The 25,124-nt window shown below is 54.3% G+C and overlaps 1 protein-coding gene across 3 annotated transcripts; it reads right to left on the bottom strand.

Moving 5' to 3' along the window:
- Positions 1–312: 312 nt before the first annotated feature.
- CHD5 (chromodomain helicase DNA binding protein 5) lies at positions 313–25,088 on the bottom strand. 3 transcript variants are annotated; one of them, XM_058039173.1, is made up of 42 exons: positions 25,010–25,088; positions 24,004–24,134; positions 21,445–21,624; positions 20,903–21,021; positions 20,105–20,343; positions 19,197–19,321; positions 17,626–17,749; positions 16,088–16,254; positions 15,787–16,008; positions 15,115–15,315; positions 14,818–15,029; positions 13,486–13,617; positions 12,895–13,003; positions 12,433–12,624; positions 11,891–12,091; positions 11,019–11,156; positions 10,513–10,634; positions 10,174–10,347; positions 9,406–9,547; positions 9,087–9,218; positions 8,517–8,634; positions 7,957–8,081; positions 7,417–7,648; positions 6,914–7,039; positions 6,630–6,802; positions 6,312–6,486; positions 5,805–5,897; positions 5,321–5,409; positions 5,040–5,173; positions 4,689–4,833; positions 4,345–4,504; positions 4,157–4,236; positions 3,922–4,048; positions 3,512–3,619; positions 3,085–3,222; positions 2,726–2,834; positions 2,269–2,401; positions 1,884–2,079; positions 1,570–1,730; positions 1,362–1,476; positions 1,201–1,251; positions 313–972 (listed from the first exon to the last, which is right to left on the bottom strand). In XM_058039173.1, exons 1-41 carry the CDS (start codon positions 25,071–25,073, stop codon positions 1,244–1,246), a joined length of 5,871 nt encoding a protein of 1,956 aa, XP_057895156.1. In that variant the 5' UTR covers positions 25,074–25,088; the 3' UTR covers positions 313–972; positions 1,201–1,243. The 3 variants fall into 3 exon arrangements, with proteins under 3 accessions (XP_057895156.1, XP_057895157.1, XP_057895158.1); XM_058039174.1 differs by having other exon boundaries at positions 313–969; XM_058039175.1 differs by lacking the exons at positions 19,197–19,321; positions 20,105–20,343; positions 20,903–21,021; ... (1 more) ...; positions 24,004–24,134; positions 25,010–25,088 and adding an exon at positions 16,454–16,527 and having other exon boundaries at positions 17,626–17,711.
- Between the last annotated feature and the right edge of the window lie 36 nt (positions 25,089–25,124).

Below are 25,124 nucleotides of genomic sequence, written 5' to 3'. Positions count from 1 at the left end.
ATCTATATAAAGATATATTTGCACACATGTAGATCTAAAACAGTTCTGTGTATATCTACACATGTATACACAGATCTACACAGGCTGTATACGAAAACGCACATGTGTGGGGGTGATGCAGACATATGTACATATATGTGCACCATGCAGAGATAACGTTAACTGTAGATACACGACATCCTCATGTCTGTCTGTCCATGTGTGCATGTCTGTGTACGTTCCTGTGGACACGTATGTGTGTGTGGACAACAAGGGTACCAAAACCATAGCCAGGCCCCCCCAGCATCCCTTCCCCTGCCAGACTGCACTGCGTCCTTCCCAAAGGATTTATTAAAACACAGAACAGAAACCGGGACACACAGAGCACGAAGCGGATGCAGGGGCGTTGCTTACGGCTGCCGGTGCCACCACGCTCGAGGCATCCCCATCCCAGTTCCAGCTGTCCCCTCTGTCCCACCCACATCCCCTCCATCTGCCTGCCCCAAACCCGGCACAAATGGACCCCCAGCCACACCACAGCAGTGCCAGGGACTCCAGCAGGGCAGCAACAGGTGTGGGCTTGCTCCAACACCACCAGGATGAAGAGACTGCCCTTAGGGGGAAGCTGGGGAGCGCAGCCGGCCGGGACATGGCACCACTGGCCTCCACTCACCCCTACACCTGCCAACACAACCAGACAAACACCGCAGCTCCAGCCCTCCCTCCCTCCCCTCAGCCCACCTTGCCCAGACAAACTCTTCAAGTCTTCAATAAGAAAGTGCAAAAAATGTACACGGACACAAACCCCCGGCCCCGCCGCTCCCTCGGGGGCCGCAGCAGGCAAAGCACACTTGAAGCGGGAGCGGGACAGCGCGGCAGCGCCGGCAGCAGCAGCAGCTTGGCTTCCACGCAGGCAACGCTGGCACAATTTCCCTGCCGACCTCTGGCAACAGCGGCTCGTGGCCAGGGACAGGGGGCTGTCCCCCAGGGCTGCTGTGAGAAGAGAGGAGGGCTGTCCGTAAGCCAAATCTGGACCCTCCCCACATGCCAACCACACCGGGAGGGGCTGCAGGATCTGCTCCCACCTCCACTGTGGCTGCTGGAGGCAGAGGCCACAGTCAGATACTGGCAATGGGGGGCAGCCCAAAATGGAGCTTCCATTTAGCCCCCCCTCCCTTCATGTTCCCCAGCAAACACAGAGAGGAGGAGGCATGGCCTTACCTCAGCTAGGAGCGGGAGCTGCAGGCAAAAATCATGGGAACTGCTAAATATCTGTGGTGACAGAGGAAACACCTTGCTCACTAGTGTCCTTTGGCAGCACTCCTGGACTGCCCAAATCCACCCTCTGAATTTCTCTGCCCAAGAGCAAAACCCCAGCCTACCAGTCACATAGGGTCCCAGAGGCATCTGGCTGTAGTTGACAATCCCACCTGGCCCAGGACCACGGAAATTTGGCCCAAAGCTGTTGTTGAAGATCGGGGCAGAGCCAAAGGAGCCCTGGGGAGGCAAGGAGGGAGAAAAGACACGGGCCTGCAGCCCTGCCCTGCCCATGACCCTCTCAGTGAGGGCTCTGTGCCTGTCCCCACAGACCTGGGCAGCTGGGTCCCCTCCTCGGGTGGCCAGGCGGCTGAGGATGCTCCGCTCTGACATCTGCAGCCGGGCAGCCACGGGCGGGATGCGGGACAGCATGGAGGGCAGGCGTGTCACATCAGCCTTCATGTCACTCAGCAGCTCCTCAAGCTGGTTCAGCACTGCAAGTAAAGCAGGAGGGACCTGAGGGGATGCCTGTCAGACCCAGCAAGCTGAGAGGAGCAGGCAGCTCCTGGCTGAGAGAACACAAGATGGGGCTGGCTTGGCTCCCCAGGTGAGGGTGGGGAACCCTTCCCAGCCCTGCAGGCACATACCCTTGTGCAGGACAGCGTTGGCAGGCTTGTTCCCAGCCAGGGACTCTTTGGAGAGGTGCTGGTGGCTCTCAGCAAGGCACTCCACTTCTGCCAGCCGTGCGTTCAGAGCCATGGCCGGGTGACTGGGGTCTTGGGTCATGTTGAGGTACGCCGCCCTCCGCAGCTGCTCCTCGATCACCAGGGCCTGCTCCAGCAACTGGGAGGGGCAGAAGACAAAGATTCAGGACCAAACCCTGCCCCACTATAAACCAGTAAAAACAGAGCTCCTTGCAAAGCCCACTCCCCACTTCGCTCACAGAAGATGCTGGCAAACCCCTCTGGCTTCAGGGTGGTGCTGCTCTGGTCCTCCCAACAAGGACTCACCAGCCCTGGGCCTGCCACTCGCCTTAAAACGCCGGGCAAGGAACTTGTTCTTCATCTCCAGGTAGTTCCCCTTGTGTATCTCTGACTTGAAGGGCTCGTTCAGGATCACGTAGCGTGGGTCGTTCTGGATGTCCTGCCAGCGGGCATAGCCATGGCTGGTGTGGGAGAAGGGTCAAGGGCAGAACCAGCCAGCCAACAGCCTGCCCACCACCCCACAGCAACACCATGGCCCTAAACCCTCTCCCTGCTCATCACTGCAGCTCCTACACCCCCAGAGAGGCCTCTCTCGCCCTGACACCATGGCCCTAAACCCTCTCCCTGCTCATCACTGCAGCTCCCACACCCCCAGAGGCCTCTCTCGCCACTCCACAATGACACCATGGCCCTTAACCCTCTCCCTGCTCATCACTGCAGCTCCCACACCCCCAGAGAGGCCTCTCCAGCCTCGCTGCCTCCTGCTCTGCCAGGCCAAAGGGTACGTGACAATTCCTGCCAGCAGCCAGTAGTCGTGTCGGCGGTGCCAGATGTCGTAGATCTTGCCAGAGGACATGGCAGCCCTCTCCTCATTCTGCCACAGCGTGTGCAGCTCTGTGGAAGCAGGAGCAGAAGGCAGACAGCCTGGTCAGGCAGCTGGACTGCAGGTCAGTGCACAGCACGTGGGCAGGGTGAGTGATGGAAGCTCTCAGGAGCACAGGCACAGTGCAGACCCAGGTCTGCTGCTGCCAGCAAAGCACCAGCCCATCCATGGCCCATCCACAAGGGTCACCTTGCTTGAACAGGTTCAGAGCCTCTGCAGCAGCTTTGCAGAACAGGCCAACACCTCACCTCTCACTCTTACCTGTGAAGCCACCATCAGCAATGTTGAACATGAATCTGAAGTTAATGTTTCTGTCATCCTTCTTTCCCTCCTCCTCTTCCTCTTTGTCACCATTTTGCTGGGCATCACTTGGTTCCTTCTCCTCCTCCTTGCCATCCTCTGCTTGACAAACACAAGGAATTGGCCTAATTGTGCTCCACCACCAGACCCACCCACTAACAGCCCAGCCACTGCTGCAAAAGCCACCAACCCCTCCCAGCAGGTCCCTCTGTTAACACAGGCAGTGCCCACCCCAACAGGGTCTTGTTCCCACTCGTGCCTCCTGAGCACCACTGGGGCTGGTGGCATCTCTGCCACCACACTGTGGCACGCTCTGTCACTGTGCCAGGCACTGGCCTCACCCTGGGAATTCTTCCCACTCTCCTCTCTCCAAAGCCTCATGCCTCACCTGGTTTGACTTCTTTATCCTCCCCCTTCCCTGGGCTGCTGCTCAGCTCTGCCTTCTCCAAAGGCTTCTCCCGCTCTTGAATCCCCTCGTCTGCAGGAGGGAACAGGCCTACAAGAAATGTTTGACATGGAAAGTGCTCTGCAGGGAACAACCTACTTATCTAGACAGACTTTCCCTTTTAGGTAAAGTAACTATTGTTTGTACATTCAAGACGCTCAAAGAGAACATTCTTCTGCGTTTTATCAAATAAATGTATTTAGCTTTCCCTCTTCCTTGAGACATCTGAAGGAACAAATGCCCCCCAAAATGACCATTTCATGCAATTTACAACCTGCTTTTTCAGGAATTTCTGCAGGAATTTGTGACAGTCAGGTTCCCCATAGTGACACAGAGAAGACAGACAGCCTCACCTTTCACCAGAGGCTCAGAAGAAGGCTCAGCCTTTTCACAATCCTCTTGCTTCTCTTTCCTTGGCCTCTCCTTGCTGTCGCAGCTTTCTGGGGGATCTTCACTTTCCACCTCAGCACTTGCAGGTACCTAAAGGCCAAGCACCCATCCCAGATCAGCCTCGCTAAGGAGTACCCCAAGCTCCCATGCAGAGCAGGGAAACCTTCCTGGAGGAGATGCTGAGCAAAGCCACCTCACCTGGCTGTCAGACACCTTTCTGCTCTTCTGTTCCACCGGCTCCTTTTCCTCATGGAACCCCAGCTGTGCTTCTGTCTTGTCTGTAGAAAGAGCAAAGCTTGGAAGCTGTTGAGCAGGGCCTGATGAGTAAAGCCCCTGCAAAACCACCTGCCTGCCAAGCCAGAGGCCAGCCACAACCCCCTGGATACCTGCAAGTGCCCCTGGTCCCGCGTGTGTGTGTGCTGGGCTGGCCGGGACAGGCGTGTTGGGGTCTGAAGACACAACCTCGCTGGATCTCTTGCTTTCTGGGCCCTCCAGAAGCAGGTCTGGGGTGCTGTACTTCCCATTGACATGCTCGAACTCCTGGACCTGGGACAGACACACATGGTCAGGTCAAACAGAGCAGGGACATTCCCAGCTGGTGCCACGGAGTCGGCACATACAGGCTGCTCACCCACAGAATGACTAAGCAGCAGGATTACTGCACCCACCCCATTGTGAAACGCATCCAGAACATTCTTGAAAAGGCCCATTCATAATTTTACTCACCCACCTTCTTCCTTACTAGTGACATGACCCCGATGCGGGTGAGCACGTGCTGGCGGGAGAGCCCTTCCCGGGGAACGCCGTCTGCAAAGGTCTCAGCACCATCGGCCCCAGGCTCACACAAGTGTCTCATAAACAGGGACACATATGCCCTGCAGGGAAGCCAGACCTCAGTCCTGGCCCGCGGCCTCCCTGCCCAGCCCAGCACACATGTGATCCCATCACCCATGGACGCGGGAATTCTCACCCCCAGGAAGGGAACAAGAGAATGGAACAGACACTGCCTCCCCAAAACGAGCCCACGGCGAAGGGGTGCAGGCTCCCAGCCCTGCCTGCCTGCCTGCCAGCAGCTCTGTACCTGAACTCCTTCTCGCTCTTCCCCCGCAGATCCCGGACCAGCCAGTGGGAGTTGAAGGCATCCTGGGGCGGCATTCCCCAGCGCATGATGGCGTTCAGGAACGCCTTGCGCTGCCGGGCGTTGAAACCCAGAACCTGCAGGAAACAGAGTGGCCTCGGCAACACAGGGCTCCCTGGACCTCACAGCTGTACCAGGACTGACGTCCCAGTGGTTCAGCACAGAGGGATGCAGCCCTCAGGCAGCCCGGGAACAGCATTGGCCATGCTCTGGATGAGGCTCACCTCGATGTTTCCCCCAACTCTTGCCAGCAAAGGAGGGAGAGGTTTGTCTCTGTCAGTCTTCAGCTGTCTCCGTGATTGTCTTCTGCCACCTAGAGACAAGCAGCCTCAGTGATGGATGGGCCAGGCACCAAGGAGAGACACCTCATGTGCCCCAGGCCTCCCTGCCCTCCATCCTGATGGGAGCAGAACCCATCAGAGCATCTGCCCAGACTGCAGGGTCCCTTCCAGCCACCACTCCCCAGGCCAGGACACTCCTCTGCCCTTCCCAGGCAAGGGGGGGAACCATGCCTGGTCCTCGTGGTGGAGCAGACCACAGTTGTGCAGAGGCCAAGGAAGAAGCTGGCTGCCCTGGAAAGCTCCTCACCTGACAGAAAGCAGGGACACAGTCCCCTGAACAGAAGCCCTGGGCACACCAGTCCCTCCAACCCAGACATTCCTGATGCTTGCAAATCACAGGGGAGTGTCAACAAACACATCAACTCACTCTGGCCTTCTGGCCTCTCTTCAAAGTCTTCATCCTCATCCTCAGAGCCAATGGAATACTCTGACTGGTTGTCAGAGAGCTCGTCCTGCCACTCTGCAGAACACAAGGGAGGCCCGGTTAGAGGACCCTGCCTGGGGAAGATGTGCTGGACAGGTCAGAGCCTGCTTGTGGGTATGACAGAAATTCACTGCCAGGCAGCAGGAGAGGGGGACACAGCAAGAAATCACGTTCTCATGTTTTACAGAATTAGCATTCTGTTAGGCAGTAAAAACCAACTTGAAATATTTTCCCCACAGACATGTCTTTCCTAGATTCTTCCAGCAAAACCAGAGTTTACAGACCAACAAATAAAAGGAAAAAAAAAATAAAACTTGAAAATTTCTACACTGGAAAGTTTAGGCATCTGGGAAGCACAGACCCAGGCAATCTACCAACTGCAGAGAGACACCAAGTGACAGCTCTGTCTGTCCGTGAGCCCAGTCAGGAGCCAAGCACCTGTGGCCGTACCTTGGTCCTCCTGAGAGGTGTCATTGTAGTTGACCTGCTTGCGGATTCTCTTCCCCTTGCCCAGGTTCCTGGCCAGGTCCTCCTGCTGCTGCTCATAGTGGTGCCGCAGCAGCTTCTCCCAGTAGTCAGGGTCCACATTCTCCTCTTGCTTGATGATCTCCCGTTCCACCTCCTCCTGCAGAGCCAGAGACAGGGAGCTCGAGCAGAGGGAGAGAGCAGGGAGGGTCCTGCCCCATGCCAGGACAGCAGAGGGAGCAGAGGGAACACGGAGGGGATGTACAAAGGGGTGATTGTAAGACATGATACTGATCACATTACCACACCATCCTCTTCTCTCACAACATACTGAGCCACTTTAAAGGAGCTGAGATACTCATTCATGTTCTGCAGCTCCGTGTCGTCCGTCGCATCCTGGTTTCGGTCCAAAAGCTTCGAGATGGCAGCATCGTCATAGTGGATCACACTGCTGTCATCTACATCCTTATTGTCACCTGAGAGCAGAGCCAGGGGAGCAGCAGCACAGATCAGGGGCTGGACAGTCTGCTCCAGAGCCAGGCAGGCTCGGGTGAGGGGATAAGTCCCAGCAAAGAGGGGCTACACACCTGGTGGGGTGCTGCCATGCTTTTTTTTCATGCCAGGGGTTGCTGCACCCCCTTTTGCTGACATTGTGTCTGAGAAAGGGGTAACAGCATCTGGCATTGCAATCCTCTGTCCCTGAGACACCATGCCTGTGGCACAGGGAGAGAGCAGTGAGCCCCAGCAGCTCAGAGAGAGCCCTGCCCCACACAGAGCATCCCCACCTCATCCAGAGAGAGCCCTGCCCCACACAGAGCATCCCCACCTCACCCTCCACATCATCCAGAGAGCCCTGCCCCACACACAGCATCCCCACCTCACCCTCCACATCATCCAGAGAGCCCTGCCCCACACAGAGCATCCCCACCTCACCTTCCACATCATCCAGAGAGAGCCCTGCCCCACACAGAGCATTCCTACCTCACTTTCCACATCATCGAGAGAGAGCCCTGCCCCACACACAGCATCCCCACCTCACCCTCCACATCATCCAGAGAGCCCTGCCCCACACACAGCATCCCCACCTCACCTTCCACGTCATCCTTGAAGAGTTCCTCTGTCCCGAACTTGAGGATGTCATCCAGCTCTTGTTTGGTCATGGAGCCTGACTTGGAGCCGAGCCCCGGGCGCACCACCAGGTGTGTGAGCATCATCTTCCTCTTGGCCACCTGGGTGATGCGCTCCTCCACGGAGGCCCTGGTCACGAAGCGGTAAATCATCACCTTCTTGTTCTGCCCGATGCGGTGAGCTCTGCTGAACGCCTGCAGGCAGAGCACAGAGCTGGAGAGGGTGGCCACAGGGACAACAGGGCCATGTTTCTCACCCTCCAAGCTGCCTGAGAGGCACCCAGTTGAGGAAAGTATGAGGGAGAAGTGTCACAGTTTTATATGCCAGGTGTCTCCTAGGCTGCAAAAGGCCAGGAGAGGGTGAGCAGAAACACCCACAAACACAGGAGGAAGTGTCAGCAGCTCTCAAGAGAAGATACTGAAATCCCAGTGAGGGTGGGCAAAGAGAGGGCACAGCCAGAGAGGTACTTACTACACAGGAAGGAAAAGGGAAAGTCAGAAACCTGGATGTCATTGTGGGGATTCCAGTCAGAATCATAAATAATGACAGTGTCGGCCGTAGCAAGGTTTATGCCCAGACCACCGGCGCGGGTGGAGAGGAGGAAGCAGAACTGCTGAGCCCCAGGAGCTGAGAACGACAAACCCAGAGGTGGGGACAGGTGAGACAGGAGGAAGCACAGCTCACAGAGAGGAGCAGCACCATTTCAGAGGGACAGAATGGCTCCCGCAGCTGACAAGCAAGAGACAGGGATGTCAAGGAGTGAAAACACATCGCTCCCTGCAACCAGGTGCTGCAGAACCCAGCTCCAGAGCAAAGGGGAAGCTCTGTCATCTTGGAGGGAAGGACAGGAGCCCCTCCAGCTGAACAGCTGCTGGCACACTCAGGGTTCCATGTGGGAACCAACTCAAGGGCTTAACAGCACGGTATAAACAACCCCACCGTGCCACAGGAAGCCAGATCTGCGAGTGTAGTACAAGCTGTGGGCACTGGCAGATGCCCTGCTGCTGGCCACACACTGCCATGCCCCCCATGGCCCCCTCAGCAAGGCAGGAAGGTGGGTACCATTGAACCTGTCGATGGCCTCCTGGCGCAGCCCGCCGGTGATGCCCCCGTCGATGCGCTCGTACTTGTAGCCTTCATACTCCAGGAAATCCTCCAGCAAATCCAGCATCTTTGTCATCTACAGGGCAAGGTGACCATGGCATGAGAGGGTCTGCATGGCCAAACAGCCCTGCCTCCCCTGGGGAGCTGCCCTGCCCCAGCATGGTCCTTGCCTACAGCCCAGAGGTTTCAGTGGTGGCGGCACAGCCAACAGGAGCAACACTCATATCCCATCTTCCACAGGCAACTCTGCCAGCAGGAAGGAATTGTGTCTGACTGTCCCTCCCCAAAGAGGAGCCTCGTGATTGTTGTCTCTTTTCTATCCTGAGCTAATAGCTCTTAAACACGACAGGCGGTCCCTCAGGAGCGAGCTGGGACAGCCCTTGCACCATTACTGCCTTGGCTGCCTGGGGGAGAAGCTGTCACCAGCTATTCCACCTATTTCTGTCTGTTCCCAGCACAAATTTCCCATACATAATTTAAACAAATTCCTTTTAAAATGCATTTATTATTATCCCTCCCTGCTCTCACCTGCGAGAAGATCAGAACTCTGTGACCGCCATCCCGCAACTTCTTCAGCATCTTTTGGAGCAGCATCAGTTTCCCAGAAGATTTCACCAAAGAATTCCCATCATAAGATCCATTGGGCAGCACAGGGGCCTCCTGTAAAGGTACCATGGTCAGTGCCCACAAGGACAACCTGCATTAACCTCATGGAGAACTTCACTTGCATTCCCAAAACAAAAAATTAAGTCCTTGTATGAAACCACTCGCATGGAAACCCACGGTGTTAACCAAAGCAGGACCATGGAAGCAGCTGCCACTCAACACTCTGAGACAGGGGACATACCACAGCTGCCACAGGGAACAGGTATGGGTGATTGCAGCACTTCTTCAGGTCCATCATGATGTTGAGCAGTGAGACCTGGTTCCCACCACCTTTCGAATTCAGGGCTTCAAAGTTCCTTGTCAGTATGAATTTGTAGTATTTCCTGCAGGAGGGTGGATGGGACAGGCACTGCGTTAGCTGGGGCAGGTGTGGGACTGGCACAAACAGGAGGACACTGAATTAAACCCCCCTAGTGAAGAGGCAAAAGGGACATTTGGAAGGTTTTTTAAGCAATTGAGCACCTAGGGCTGGGTGTTTCCAGTTGCTCTGGGGGGATCTCAGCCCTGGCAGTGAGTGGGATGGACTGAGGGGCACAGCACCTCCACCACCACCTTCTCTGGGTGCCAGCCAGGGGGAAGAAGTGACAGGCCCTTCCTGGCAGTGCCCTGAGCTGCAGGAGATGCCACTGAGGCTGAACAGGTCAGCCCAGAGAACCAGAGCTGGGACAGCAGCAACGCCCCAGGAACTCCAGCAGCACAGGCCATGTCCTAGTGCCAGGAATGGGAGAAGGGGATTCAGTGTTTTCTCTGTGCCCCCAGAGCCACACTGGCAACCCCCCATGCCCCAAGCACTGCACAGAGCCCAGTTCAACCACACAGAACACTCCTCTTGGTGAGACACAAAGCACTCCCACTCTTCCTGCAGCAGACCCCAGCAGGGTCTGACCCCTCCATCCCCAGTGACACCTCAGCATGCTGGGGGAAGCCAGGCACCCCTGGAATCACTCACTTCTGCATCTGGCTCAGCTCCACACGCACGATCAGCTCCGTCTTGGCCGGCATGTTCTTGAACACATCGGCCTTGAGCCGCCGCAGCATGTGGGGACCCAGCAGGTCGTGGAGCTTCTTGATCTGGTCCTCCTTGGAGATGTCTGCAAACTCCTCCAGGAACCCCTCCAGGTTGCTGTGGAAGCAGCCAGAGCCCCATGGCACTAAGCAACAGGGGCAGGTGAAAGCAAAGGGATCTGCAGCTTTATGAGTTAAAAACCAGGGCAGAGCTCTCAAGGCCCAAGAGGAGATATCACGCTTGTGAGGAGCCACCCTGATGGCCTGGGTGAGTGCAACTTACTTAAACCTCTCTGGAGTCAGGAAATTGAGCAGGTGGAAGAGCTCTTCCAAGTTGTTCTGGAGCGGAGTCCCTGTGAGGAGCAGCTTGTAATCGATCTTGTAGCTATTCAGCACTCTAAAGAACTGGAAAAGAAATAAGTTTGGTGACAAGGGCTGCAAGGAACCATTGTGTCACTGTGGGCTCTGCAGGGTGCACATGGAGACTGAGCAGGGACCCCCATGCTGGGCACACAGAGCAGGGTGCCAGCATGTCCTGCTCCCAGCCATTCCCACTGAGCAGCAATCCTGAGTATCCCTGGGTCACATCACTTGTCTCCTCCTTGGGTGAACATCCCAGGAGCTGGAGACTGCACTGAGCCTCAGGTAAAGGGGGAAGGAAGGAGAGGGATCAATTCCCTTCCATGATAGCAGCCAGGCTGCTGCCTCTCCTGCTGCTGAAGGGCTTTTAATGCCTCAGGATGTTAAAGAGAGCAAAGAAAAAATCACTCCCAAACGCCTGGCACCTACTTTGGACTGGTTGTTCTTCAGCCTGTGTGCTTCATCCACCACCAGACAGGCCCACTCTATGGAGCCCAGCACTGCCTGGTCAATGGTGATCAGCTCATAGGACGTGAGCAGGACGTGGAACTTGATCTGGGCTTCCTTCTGGAGGAGCAGAGGGAGAGAAGAGCTGGGATAAGAGCAGCCAACAGGACAGCCTCCACCTTTGCTGCTGCTGCATGTGGTCCAAGATGAGAAGGGCTGCACTGCCCGGCACAGAGCTGAGTTGTGCCAGCAGAACACCCCAACATGAGAACCAAGCAGGGAGCTACAGAAACAGAAAAGCTGTGGCAGAAATCTGTAAAGCTCATCACAAATCTTCTGTGTTTGTAAACAACGCCAGCTTCCCTCTGTGGGAAGCTGACCAGGGACTTTCTCCAGGCCAAATTCTCCTCTCCCTTTCTTACTGGCAGGTAAGGGGAAGTGTGATGGTGTTCACAGGGGTCTTAGGATGAGGGAAGAGACGAGAATGTTGACTCCATGTTTCAGAAGGCTTGATCTATTATTTTACAATATATATTATATTAAAACTATACTAAAAGAATAGAAGAAAGGATTTCATCAGAAGGTTAGCTAAGAATAGAAAAGGAATGATAACAAAGGTTTGTGACTGACTGAGACAGTCTGGACAGCTGGACTTTGATTGGCCATTAATTAGAAACAACCACATGAGACCAATCACAGATCCACCTGTTGCATTCCACAGCAGCAGATAACCATTGTTTACATTTTGCTCCTGAGGCCTCTCAGATTCTCAGGAGAAAAAAAATCCTAAGGAAAGGATTTTTCAGAAAACACCATGGCTACAGGGAAGGGGCAGGCACACCCTGAGCTCCCACCTTCATCCTGAAGACCTTCTTCCCGCTGCGGATGGCGTTGTCCTCAAAAGAAAACTCATTTTCCCGGATGACCGAGCGGCTCTCCTTGTCCCCCGTGTAGGTCACCACGTAGAAGTCAGGCGCCCACATCTCAAACTCCCGCTCCCAGTTGATGATGGTGGACAGGGGGGCACTGACCAGGTACGGCCCCTTGGAGTGGCCCTGCTCAGGGAGACAGAGCCCAGGCTGATCTCCCTGAAAGATGTCTGCTAACACCAGATGGTCTTGATGCCAAACTCCAGCCCAATCATCATGACCTGGAGTAACAAAGCTGCTCCCCACACCCAACTAAAAGCATTTACTAGTCCCAGTGTAGGCAATAGAAAACACACCATTGGTGCAATAGAGACTGCGTACCGTAAGGGAAAGATGAAACAATATTGAAAACTAAGCTACAAACAGCAAAGATCAACCCTTGTACCTTTTGCATCATGGTCTAGCAAGAAAAACCAAGCAAAATGAATTTAAGTTTGCCATCCTGAAACCCTGGGTGCTCCACTCACCTCCTTGTACAGGGAATACAAGAACACAATGGTCTGCACTGTCTTCCCCAGCCCCATCTCATCAGCCAGGATTGTATCTGTCCCTTGTGCCCAGGAGAATCTCAGCCAGTTGAGCCCTTCCAGCTGGTAAGGGTGCAGCGTGCCCCCCGTGGCATCGATGTACCACGGCTGCTTGTCAAACTTCACTGTAGGCTGAAAGGAGAGCCAGGGCACAGAGCAGTGAAAACCACCTGCCCCTCCTTCCCCTGCACCCAAGCACGTCCCTCTTTAGGGCTGTAACATCCAACAGCTCCAAAAGAGACACAGACACCGTCCCTGGCACGGCCCAGGCTCCTCACAGCAACACCACTCCAGAATTTGCAATGGAAACAAGGTTCCCAAAGGAACCAGAGAAGGGCACAGACAGTCCTCTCTCCCTCCAGGTTCCCATGCCACCACACAGTCCCCACCACTCTCACTCACATCCACAAGAGGTGTTTCTGGAGGCTTTTCCAGCTTCTCCTCTTTCAGCTTTTTCCCTTTCTTGTTCAGCTTCTTCAGAGGGCGCGTGTCCTCCCCCAGCATCAGCTCCCTGTGACAGCCAGCACACGTCAGGGATGGCAGGGGCTCCAAGCCAAGGGACAGAAACACCTCCCACACCCCCTTTCCCCTCTCCCCTCTCAGAAGAGAACCTCTTCTGCCCCTGTTAGCACAGACACTCATTGATTTTCCCCTCTCAACAGTCCACAGAGTCTCCAGAATGAAGAACAGCAAACACAGAGTACTGTGGTTTTCCCCCAAAACAGGCAGCATGGCCATGGAGACCATGAATGTCATGGCAGTGCAGACACAGGGGAAGGGGAGCAGAGGCTGGAAAAGAGGAGGTGAGATTGCCCAGCAGCCCCAAAATAGCACATCAGGAGGGACAGCCTTCATCAGTGCTGGGGCACTGCTCTTTGAAGAGAAATCACTGCAAGCAGCGTCAATGTGCTCAAAATGGGGCACCTCTGTGTCCTCCTTGTCCCAAACCCTGCAGGGGCTGCCCTGGCCCTGCCCAGCTCTCCCAGCTCATACCTGTGGTTCCAGTAGAGGAGTTTGAGGTTCTCATAGTAGGGGATGTCTATGTCATCGATCTCCCAGGTGCACTGGTCATAGGGCAGGTCCTTCCACTTGATCAGGTAATGGATGTCTCCCTTCTTATCAAAGCTGCAACACAGGGCACAGAAAGCTGATCAGGGAATGCCACCAGCCCCTGGGAGCAGCTCACTGTGATCTGCTTCTGCAGAGATGGATGCTTCATCCTCTGCCTTCACCTGCAGACCAGGACATCCAAACTGAGGTAGAAAAAGTATCAACACTTGCAACAGAAATGTCTATTCACCTCTGAGTGTGTCAAACTATTAAGCTCTACAGGCTGCTTTTCCTCTCCACTAACAACCTCATTTCCCTGTTTCACCAGGCCTGGATGGATACCAGTGCTTCCCCTCTCACCTGCAGCATTCACCACTCTATGAATTTCTGCTCACACCAAAAACAGAATAAACACATTTCCATGTGTGACTCTCTGCCTACAGGGAAACCTGCTGCCTTCTTAGTGGGCAAGGTACAGCTCACATGAAAATCAGACAGGCAGCTTTAGTTCTTTCCTGCCACACAGCCTTCCAGCAGAGCTGCTGCTTGGTATTTCAAGTTGCCACTTGAAATGTAGAAATTGAACAAAAACACATCTCCAGCCACTCAATGCAGAAAGCCCATCTGCACAGCACATCTCATTCACAGGGAATTTCTTCTACAGAAAAAAAATATAGATGTCAATGTCTGTAAGGGAGTCAGCCACAAGCTGACTCTTCCCCTGAGCATCAGAATTTACAGAATGGTTAGGCTGCAACAGGACCCAAACAGTATCACTGGAGAGAGTGGAACACTGTGCATCCACCTTTAGGAAATTGGCTATAACTCTATTTTTACTATGAAACAAAGCAGAAATGAAAATAAGGCAGCATGGATCCCCTTCCAGCCTCAACCTCAGCCCAGAAGTAAACCTCCAAGGAAGAGAGACCTCAGCAGAGATCAGCAGCTGAAATCCCACCAGCCTAAGGTTTTGGCCTTGCAGAAGGATGGCAGAAATTCCCCCAGGCTCCTGACCTGTGGTTCAGGATGCAGTGGATCATCATCCACTCAGGTTTGATGCTTGGAAAATTGGGAAATTGGCTATAACTTTATTTTTAATATGAAACATAGCAGAAATGAAAATAAGGCAGCATGGATCCCCTTCCAGCCTCAACTTCAACCTAGAAACAAACCTCCAAGGAAGAGAGACCTCAGCAGAGACCAGAAATTGAAATCCCACCAGCCCAAGGTTCTGGCCCTGCAGAAGGATGGCACAATCTCCCCCAGGCTCCTGACCTGTGGTTCAGGATGCGGTGGATCATCATCCACTCGGGTTTGATGCCGTAGCGGTAGAACCGCTCCTCCATCTTGGCATACTGGGGGTCCTTGTTCTTCCTCTTCTCCCTCTGGCTGTCCTCGTCCCCAGAGCCGTAGTCGAAGGCCGGCGGCTCGTCCATGTCGTTCTTGCGCTGGTAGTTGCGGTACATGACGGTGTGGTACAGCTCCAGCTGCAGCACAGGGGAGCCACGCTCAGCCCGGGGCACGGCGCACAGGGCTGGGTGAGGGCCCTGCACCAACGCCACCCGGGCTCACCTGCAGCTCCTTGACCCAGGAGCAGTGCCAGTAGGACAGGCCGGCCCATTTCACAAAGAACTCTCGCTCCGGGATCCCCTCCAGCGCCTTGGGCGGCGGCAGCGCCGGCTGCTGCGGGGCGGCGGCGGGCGGCGGCGGGGCGGGCGGCTCCCTCCACACCCAGTGCAGGATGCGCTGCACCTTGCCCTTCAGGGGAGGGCACTGGGGGCACAGGGACAAACAGGGAAGAGTTTAAGGTGAGACCCTGTCAGGGAACACCGGGAAATGGGGGCAGAAAGGGGAGCTCAGTGCTGGGTGGACAGCAGCCAGCACAGGGTGCCTGAGAAGTCTCCGCGACAATTCTGCATCCCCCATGGGGGGGACTGAGATGAGCCATTCTGGTCGTGCCACCAGGCAGAAAAGGCCCCTCTCTACAGGCCACAACTGGAACAAGGCTTGACATCCCATCAGAAACCATCCTGAGAAGCTGCCAGCCAGCAATTCCCACAGGGAGACCACAGAGGCAGCAGAACCTTCCAGAGGTTCTGGTTGCACCCTCAGGCACAGGCACCTGGCAGTGACGCTCCTCAGGGAGGGGTTTGGGGCACAGGGCAGGGCTGTGAGGGGCAGCAGCAGCTGAGCAGGCAGGTGTGGGAGCAGGGACAGAGTAAGGAAAGGGAATGGAACACTCACAGTACAGCGTGGGCAGAGCCATTCCCCGTTTGGGATCTCTGGCAGTGGCGGGTTCAGGCAGTGGAGGTGGTAGGAGGACGGGCAGGTGTCACAGCACAGCAGCTCCCCTCCGTCCTTACACACCCTGCAGAACTCCATGTGGTCATCCTCCTCCTCCTCCTCGCCACCATCCTCTTCCTCCTCCTCCTCCTCCTTCGGCTCCCACTGGATGCCCTCCTTCTCCTGGGGAAGCACAGCCAGTGTAACCCGAGGCTTTCCCCCACCAGGCCACCCACTCCCAGGGGACCCCGACCCTACTCACACAGTGGGGGCAGCTCCACTTGCCCTCGGGGGCCTTCTCCAGCTCGGGGTCCAGGCACACCAGGTGGTAGGCGCGGGGACAGGTGTCACACAGGATGATCTCCCCGCCCTGCTGGCACACCTCGCAGTAGTCCTGGTGGTCGGTCTCGTAGCCGTCCCCCTCTTCAACTGCAAGCAAGGGACAGGGGACAGTCAGAGGGGTGGCAGAGCAGCCAGCTCTCCCGGAGGGAATGGGACACGTGCTCCTCTACCACACAGTTAAGGAAATAAGGACAGCATTTCACCTCAGACCCCTCCTGTTAATTCCCACTACCTCTCTGTCCCTCAGCAGCACAGTTCACCTTTGCACACAGCATCATCATCTCACCTCTGTCTCTCTTTCTCTCTCCACACTGTATCATCCTTTGGTTCCTTCAGGCTCTCAATGGAGAATGCCAGAACCTGGAGAGGTTGCAAGGGAGGCCGGTCAGAGAAACCTCCCCAGGCACCAGCACCAAACGCACCATGCAAGGGTGACACGGCCAAGGACAGGATTCCTCTCCTGGGACTACTCTGCTCTTCCTCAGGGCTCCCTGGCACACAGGCAGGAGCACTCTCAACACAGCATGGAAGGGAAAAGGAGCAGAGAAACGAGGCCTTGCAAGGGCCAGAATGGCTCATCTCAATTCCCAGCTCCGCCACAAACTCCTGGCATGGAACTCCAACCTTGCACTCCTCCAGCACGCAGCAGGAGCTGCCTACCTCCAGCACCAGGGCCCTCACAAGGCCACAAAGCCACAAGCAATGCCCTTCACACACCAGACATGGGGCCAGCCAGCCAGCCCAGCCTCACCACCCAACGGGGAGGTTGGCCAGTGTCACACCCTAACTGATCCCCAGCCCAGAAGCTGCCCTTCCATTTCTTGGAGGCAAAAATCCATCAGAAAAGCTAAGAAGCCAAAGGATGTTGTGCCTGGATCTGAACTATCTCATCCCAAACAAGGACACAAGACAGAAAAGTAACGTGCTCAGCACAGGGGGCTGCTCTGCAGAGCAGCATGAGGACAGAGGTGCCATGGCACAACATCCACCCAGGAAGGGATGAAGGGACACACACACAAATGTGGTCACACTGGCAGATCCTGACAGATCCCTTCCATGGCTCACATGCCTCCCTGTCCCTGCATGGCTGCCACAGCTCTGCCACCTGCCTCTGCCTGACTGCACAGCTCACGCAGACAAAGCATCCCTCACCTCCACACGGCCTCACCCACAGCCTGCCCTGCTCTGCTGGGAGCTCGCCACAAGCCACATCTCTCCAGGGGCTGCTCCTCAGAAAATCACTTCCCTGGAGACCCCACAAACTCCTGGCAGGCACGAGCCCCCCAGCAGCAGCAGGGCCTGGGCACCAAGAGAGCACCTCACACTCCACTCACACAGACAGGCACGGGCACATCCTCAGTGCCAGACACAGCCCGGAGCCGCACGGGCCAGGGGAGCACCACCAGGACAGGGAGATGCAAACAGAACAGGAACAGAGTACTACAAAGGATGGCCTACTCCTCTTTTTCTTTTTCCTCTTCTTCCCTCTCTTCCCCAGCCCAGCTGAGCACTCGGAGCGCACGGAGCTGCTGTTGATGCTGGCGCTGTCAAAGTCGGATTCCTCCCGCTCCTCCTCTTCGCTCTGCAGAGGGAAAAAGCAAAGCACACCCAGTCCAAGTGACATCCCAGCTGTCATTCCACTGCTGGGACTGTTCTCCTGGAGAGGAACAACCCTATAATCCCACTCTGTGCATCCAAAGGCCCCTTTTCCCAGATCCTGGCAGAACTTTGCTCCCTCTCTCTCTTTTGACACCCATTTCAGCTCTGCCATCCCTCCTGTGTCCATGCATGCAGGCATTCACACTTGGCATGAAAGGAGTCAAAACAGGCCCAGCATTCCATGGAGTCAAAACATAAAAATGCATCTGAATTCTTACTCAAGCATGCAAATCCCCAGCCTGCACACTCCTAACCAGGCGCTCAGGCTCCTCCTGCTCTTTGTGACTCTCTGGAAGGTAAACCTGTGGCTCTAGAGCACGGGAGGAATTTTTTGTGATACATGATTGAAAATCTGCAGCAATGAGTGGCTCCTGCCCTTCAACACATGGATGTGCTTGCAAACAGGTTGTGTTATGGAAATTAGAGCTGGAACTGCAAGACAGTGAGCTGAGGGTGTTGTGACCGTGTTCACAGGGGCCTTAGGATGAGGGAAGGGATGAGGATCTGACTCCATGTTTCAGAAGGCCTGATTCATTAGTTTATTATATATATTATATTAAAACTACACTAAAAGAAGAAAGGATTTCATCAGAAGGCTAGCTAAGAATAGAAAAAGAAAGAATAATAACAAAAGCCTGTGACTCGGACTCTCTGTCCGAGCCAACTCACTGTGATTGGCCATTAATTAGAAACAACTAACATGGGCCAATCACAGATCTACTTGTTGCACTCCACAGCAGCAGATAACCATTGTTATTGTTTACATTTTCTTCTTGAAGCTTCTCAGCTTCTCAAGTGGAAAAATCTTAAAGAAAGGATTTTTCATAAAAGATGTCTGTGACAGGGTGCTTGACCAATATTATCAACCCCTAGAAAAGCTCCACCTCCAATCACTTGTTATCTAAGGAAATTATTCTTTAAAATGCTGTTGACTCCTTGAAACACTCCTGATATTGGTGCACTGAGAAGAGCCCAGTGAGCTGTGGCTGGGCAGCTCCAGCAATGCCACGGGACTCCAGCTGCCGTGGGCAGGCCCTGCTAATGCAATTAGAGCATCCCAGCATTCTCTGGGATGCACGGTTCAGCTGCAGTGCAAGCCCTGAAGAATCCCTTTGCAAATGAAATCTGAAATGATGGCATTATCGCCCGCACTGCTGAAAGTAAACAGGGTCATGTGGTTTTTAGCAAAAGATGCGGCCAGACACGAGTCCCACAAATCTGAGCCTGGACATGAGGGAAGGGGATGTGATCAGGGCCCCAAAAAGGGGCACAGGTGAGGTTGTGACACCCCTGACGTGGGGTGGGTGTACCTCCCCAACAAGGGATTGTCCCAGTACTTCCCTCCCAGACCCAAAGCCCTGCAAACTTACAGAGGAGCCCTTTTTCCTTTTGCTGGAGATTCCTCCAAACCGAAATTTCAAGCCTGCCATCTTTTTCCCTTTCCCCTTTTTCTTCCCGTCTTTGGAGCCCTTGATTTTCTTCCGTACACCTGGACCTGCAGAAATTGAAAATTTCTCTGTTACTCTACAAACAACTGTCACCAAATCACCCCCCAGCACAGCAGAACAGCAACTTCCCAAGGCAGAACACGACACAAAGGGAGATCCCTCTACTTTCCCACTACTGCTCAGCTTAATTAATTGCCACAAATTGCCAAACATCCAGCAGACCCAGAGGCTTGATCTGCCATAGCTCATGAACCATGAAGAGGTTCAAGGACCTCTGCAAGGCCAACGGGAGCTGCAGACACCACTCTGGTATAGGAATGTGCCCCCTTTTGACAAAACTATAATTTTGTCCCTTTAAAAAGGAGAGAAGCCCAGAAGTTTCTCTTCTCAATTAGGTAAAAAGACATCTCATAAGCCCAAGAGACTCCACCTCAAACTTATGGATAGCTAAATGGACAGAAGCCAAAAAGTCCCACCTTGGCAATTTACTAGAAAAAGAAGAGAACACAGAAAGTAATGGCTTTTGTGAGGTGTTTTACCAGGAGCAAGGACCTCTTGCACCTGGATCGGTTTTTCTCTGTTATTTTGCCTTTTATTGAACCTTTTTGTTTCCAACACTGCAACAGGAGCCATCCTGCTGATTTTATGCCTCCAAAGGTAGCTGAGCCATCTTAGGTGAGTAATTTTAGGTGAGAGCTTATGAGACCTGGCTGGAGGATGCTCCTATTACCCTCTGGCACCGTCTTTTCCTCCCCGGTTTGCCGAAACTTGTGCTCTGCAGCCTTGTGCCAGCTCTGCTGGCAAGAGCAGCCCCTACAAGCGCTACCCACCCTTTCCCTCCTTGGTCTTGGCCTTCCTGATGACGGTGGGCAGGGCAGAGGGCTGGGGGCTGGCGGGGAGCCCCGGGGAGGTGGTGACAGTCTCCACAGCCGCAGCCACCGCGGCCGCGGCCGCCGCCGCCGAGCTGCCCTTGAAGGGGTTGTTGGCACTGAACTCTCGCCACTTGGCACCCAGCACCGTCATCATCTTGGACATGGGGATCTTGGGGTTCTTCTTGGCAATCAGAGGCCTGCAGGGGACAGGGAGAAGCACGATTAGCAGTGCTGTGTGGTGTGTCTGCTCCTGCATTCATGTGCTGGTGCTTCAGCCCAAAAGATGTGGCAGGGTAAGATATGGTATTTCGGCCCAAAAGATGTGGCAGGGTAAGATGTGGTGCTTCAGCCCAAAAGGTGTGGTAGAGTGAAATTCCCAGCAGGAGTTTCATGGGGAAGCAGCAGAAAGCAGAGCTTCCTCAAGCAAATGTAGGCAAGGGAGGAGCACACCTAAATCTCCTCAGAGACTTCCCTTCCTGAAATACCTCTCTGAAAGGCTCATGGTACAAGCAGAAATTCATTAACACTGTTTTCTCATTAAACTTTTCAAATAAGCATACACAAAATATGGGGCTTTGGAGAGCAGGAGAGACAAATGCTTCAGCTGTTTCCAGTCAATCCTCCAAATAAATGGAGTTCTGAGATCTGAGTTGGGAGGAAGAAGAGACAAGGAGCTGGTGATGCAGAACTGAGTTCACAGCTTCATCTGCTGACTGAGCAATGCCCAAACCTCCCACCAGGACCACAGCTCCCTACCTGAGGAACTGGCTGAAAGCCTTGTAATTGGTCAGAGTATGGTAATCCTCTTCTGAGAAAACGTAATCTACGTCATCGAGACCCCATTCCTCCATGAGCTGGGCTGAGCTCTTGGGCTCCTGGAGATTTAGAGAGTCATCATTAATGCAAACTCTGCAGAGGAGCAGCACAAGGCTGGCTCTGCCATGTGCTCCATATCTCCCCAGTCAGTGATATGCAGGGATTTGTTTCTGGGATTTATGGAATAGCACACGCAAGCGATTAACGAATTAATGCTTCCTGCAGTCCCAAGAAACAAATGAACAAGGCACCATGGAAATGCTCCCCACCATGTAAAACTATACGAGGCCTTGGCAGGTTTCACAGCTCCAAGAAGCTCAATTTCTCCCTGCACTGAAGATAAGTACCAAGAAAATAGAATTTCTCCTGTCTCAGTCATTCACCTGCAGCCTCATCCTTGCCAAACCCAAGGGTTTCTCATGAAACCCTCAACTGCCCTTGTCCAAGCCTGGCTTCAGGCACTAGCACCAGCTCTTTTGTACCTTTAAACTTCCATCATCATTGTCATCCTCCTCTTCCTCCTTCTTCTTCCGTTTTGGCTTTTTCTCCTTCTTGTCTTTCAGTTTTTTCTTCTTCTTTTTGTTGGGAGAATAGTCGCTCCCTTCGCTTTCCGATTTCTCCTCCATCTCCTCTTCATTTTCTGACATTTCATCATTGCTCCCCTAAAACAGAAAGGGACGGTGAAGGAACAAGCCTGTCCCCACTTCACTCTCCTCCCACATGAAACTGCCCATGTCCAGTGGGTACATTCTCCTTCCCCACAGTCAGAAAGGAGCAGGCTTCAATGGCTACACTCTGCTGGAAGAGCAGGGACTGCCCAGGGGATCTTTTTGTTTATTTCTGTAGAGATCATGACCCACTGCTCAACACTGACTGTAACAGAATTAATTGCCACCCCAAGGAATGTGGCTGCTTGAGGGGCAGAGCACTCAGGTAACTCCCTGGGCTGCCAACACACACAGCCAGGGCATGTCCAGCTGTAACGGTGTTTACAGGGGTCTGAGGATGAGGGAGGAGATGAGGAACTGACTCCATGTTTCAGAAGGCTTGATTTATTATTTTATTATATATATTATATTAAAACTATACTAAAAGAAGAGAAGAAAGGATTTCATCAGAAGACTAGCTAAGAATAGAAAAAGAAAGAATGATAACAAAGGCTTGTGTCTCGGACAGAAAAGTCTGAGCTAGCTCACTGGGATTGGCCATTAATTAGAAACATCCAACATGGACCAATCAAAGATCCACCTGTTGCATTCCACAGCAGCAGATAACCATTGTTTACATTTTGTTCTTGAGGCTTCTCAGCTTGTCAGTAGGAAAAATCCTAAAGAAAAGACTTTTCATAAAAGATGTCTGTGACATCCAGCCTCCTACCAACCAGCACACCCAAACCCTTCTCAGCAGGGCTGCTCATCACCCAGCCTGCATTGATATCAGGGACTGCCATGACCCAGGTGCAGCACCTGCACATGGTTCTGCTGAACTGCACGAGGTTCCCTCCCTGCTTGTCCATGTCCCTGGGGGCACTGAGAGGCACCAGGGCTCGGCAGGACTGAGGGACGGGCTCCAGCCAGGACTGCGGACAGCGCCCAGCCCCATCCCGGCTCCCTCTGCCCCTCCTGCCCGGGATGCTGATCCTCAGAGCAGCCCGCGCCTCTCCTTCAGCAGGGTTAGGAACAGCTGGAATTGGGCACAGGATAATTGGTTTCCATGGGAACTGCTGCAGTACAGGTTGAATCTCCCTCTCCGCTGCCTTCCCTGCCAAGGACCTTCATCTGCCGGTGCTGGGGTTCCAAACACAGCCGGGTTGTTCCGAGCGGGTTTTTTCCGCAGGATTCGTGCATTGCCTCCAGCTCTGGCAAATTCCCACGGCAGATAATACCCAGGGATCACAGCAAGCACAGGCACTGGGCTCACACCACAGCCTGCACTTCACTCCCACCCTCCTCTTGCAGGGTCCTAGTTGCTGGAAGCTTTAGATTTGGAGAAATCCAGCAAAGTTTGGCAATTTTTACCTTGGCACCACCCTGTTGGCCAGGGTGAGTGGCCGCAAACTGAGGCCATTTTCCATGGGAAAAAGAAGTCACTTCCCCAGGGTCTGTGGATCAGATTAAAGGTGGTATTTGGGGCTCTAAGGGTTTGCCTGGTCCTAGTTGCTGGCAGCTTTAGACTTGGAGAAATCCAGCAAAGTTTGGCAATTTCTACCTGGGCACCGCCCTGTTGGCCACGGCGACTGACTGCAAACAGAGGCCATTTTCCATGGGAAAAAGAAGTCATTAGAGAGAATCCTCTAGCAGGGGTAAGGCTCATCTGCCCCCAAAACTCTCGAGAAGGAAAAGGAAGCCTCATCTTTTATGCCCAGACCATGAGGACAGCCTGGGTGTTGCTTCATGCCAACAGCTCCAGCTTCTCCCTGGCTTTGACAGAGGAGGGGACAGTCTCCCCCAAGTGGAATCTGGTTAGAGCTGCCCACACAAAGCATTAATTTTAAAAAATGGAGGCTCTCAGCCTGTTGTTTCCTCCCAAGCTCAGCAGCAGCCAGGCTCATCACAAGCTGCACACACAGCTGCAGGGCTCAGGCAGGTCAGCAGCAACAGCAAAGGGGCAGAGGTGAAAATACCTTGGAGTTGTGTTTTATTTTCTCCCTCTCAGAAAACAGCATAGGGAAAAAACTGTGCCTAAGAACACGAGAGGTAGAGGGGGCAGAGGGTCTGTGTGGTATCTGCGGAAAGAGAACATCACCATGGCCACAAGAAAAACATGCTTCCTTGGGGCCACGATGGAAACAAGCTTCCTTGGGGCCAGCAAGAGGCAGTGCAGGATGGAATCACCTGTCTTCAAACCAGCAGCTCATCACACTCCTGCCCATAGCACAAGCACTTCAATGCAGTTGCTCATCCAGCCCCTCTGTTTACAGCTCCCTTGGCAAGGGGGCTGTCATGACCCTTCTTTCCATCCACAGAGACCCAAGAGCTGCTTGCCAGCAGTACTGAGCTGCTGCCTCTGCCACAGCCCCCTGTGAGAAAATGCAGTGTTACCTCCTTCTTCCTCCTCTTGATTTTGGCAGCCTTGCCATCTTTCAGCTTCTTGGATTTCTTCTTTTTCTGTACCACAACTTGGTCTTCTGCAAAAAACTCATCCAATCCTTCCAGCACCCCATCATCTTCTTCTGGGGACAAAAGGGACAGCTCACATGGACAGACTGCACAGGCACAGGACAGCATGCTCACCGTGACAGAGGAGCACACCTGAGCAGCAGCTTCAGGCCACAGGACTCAGAGCTCTGTGGCCTCTCCTGCAAGGTGAAAGCACTTTGGCTTTTACCTTTCTGATGCCCAGGTAGAGCTCACAAAAACAGTGAGTGCAGGAGAGGAAGGGTTCATGAGGAAAATGGGTGCCACAGCTGCCAGGCTGTTCTGGGCTGCTCTCACCAGCTCAGGGACCCAGCCCTGGGCAGAGGCACTGATGCCAGTGCACACCTCCCTTCCCATCATTATCTCCCCAAACCCAGAGCATCCCAGCCAGTCTCCACACAGCTTTAGGCCTGTGTCTTTATGTTTGATTTCTGAGCTCGCACAGCAACACCACTTTGGGGTGGTTAGGATGTATTGATCACTTGACTTCTGAGAGGCCCTGGCACTGCCCAGAGCAGCTCTGGATGCTCCATCCCTCGAAGTGCTCAAGACCAGGTTGGACAGGGCTTGGAGCAACCTGGGACAGTGGAAGGTGTCCCTGCCATGGCAAGGGATGCTCTTTAAGATCCCTCCCAACCCAACCCATCCTGGAATTCCATGATTCACTGATTCATGCTGTGCTGCTTTAGGTCTGACAGGGTGGGCTCCGCTGCACCAAGCCCAGCCCGGGGAACCAGCCGGTCCACGGGCACGGCCCGAGGGGGAACCGGCTACTGATGAGGAGCCGGCACAGAGCGCTCCGGTGCGGGGAGCGCGGCCAGCGGGGATCGCCCGCGGCACGGCCGGACCCACGGGGATGGGAGCGATGCCACCGCCCCGCCCGTGCCCCCCGCCCTCCGCCTCCTCCTACCCGACACGTCCTCCTCGTTGTCCGCGTCGTCCAGCAGGTCGCGGGCGGCCGGCGGGCCCCGCATGCCGGGCGGGGCAGCGCCCGCCCCGGGCCGAGCGCCGGGGCCGAGCCGGGT

The sequence above is a fragment of the Melospiza georgiana genome, chromosome 22, assembly GCF_028018845.1.
Source record: "Melospiza georgiana isolate bMelGeo1 chromosome 22, bMelGeo1.pri, whole genome shotgun sequence".
NCBI lineage: Eukaryota > Metazoa > Chordata > Aves > Passeriformes > Passerellidae > Melospiza > Melospiza georgiana.
Note: the sequence above shows the minus strand (reverse complement) of the source record. Positions and strands in the feature narration are given on the sequence as shown.

Bases quoted from the DNA above. Each gene is read 5' to 3' on its own strand.
- CHD5 (XM_058039173.1), bottom strand. From the start codon at position 25,073: ATGCGGGGCCCGCCGGCCGCCCGCGACCTGCTGGACGACGCGGACAAC. The intron at 11,157-11,890 runs GTGGGAGCTCAG...CTGCTCCTCCAG, and splicing joins AGAAGGTCTTCAGGATGAAG to AAGGAAGCCCAGATCAAGTT. The intron at 2,835-3,084 runs GTAAGAGTGAGA...CTGCTTCCACAG, and splicing joins TGCTGATGGTGGCTTCACAG to AGCTGCACACGCTGTGGCAG.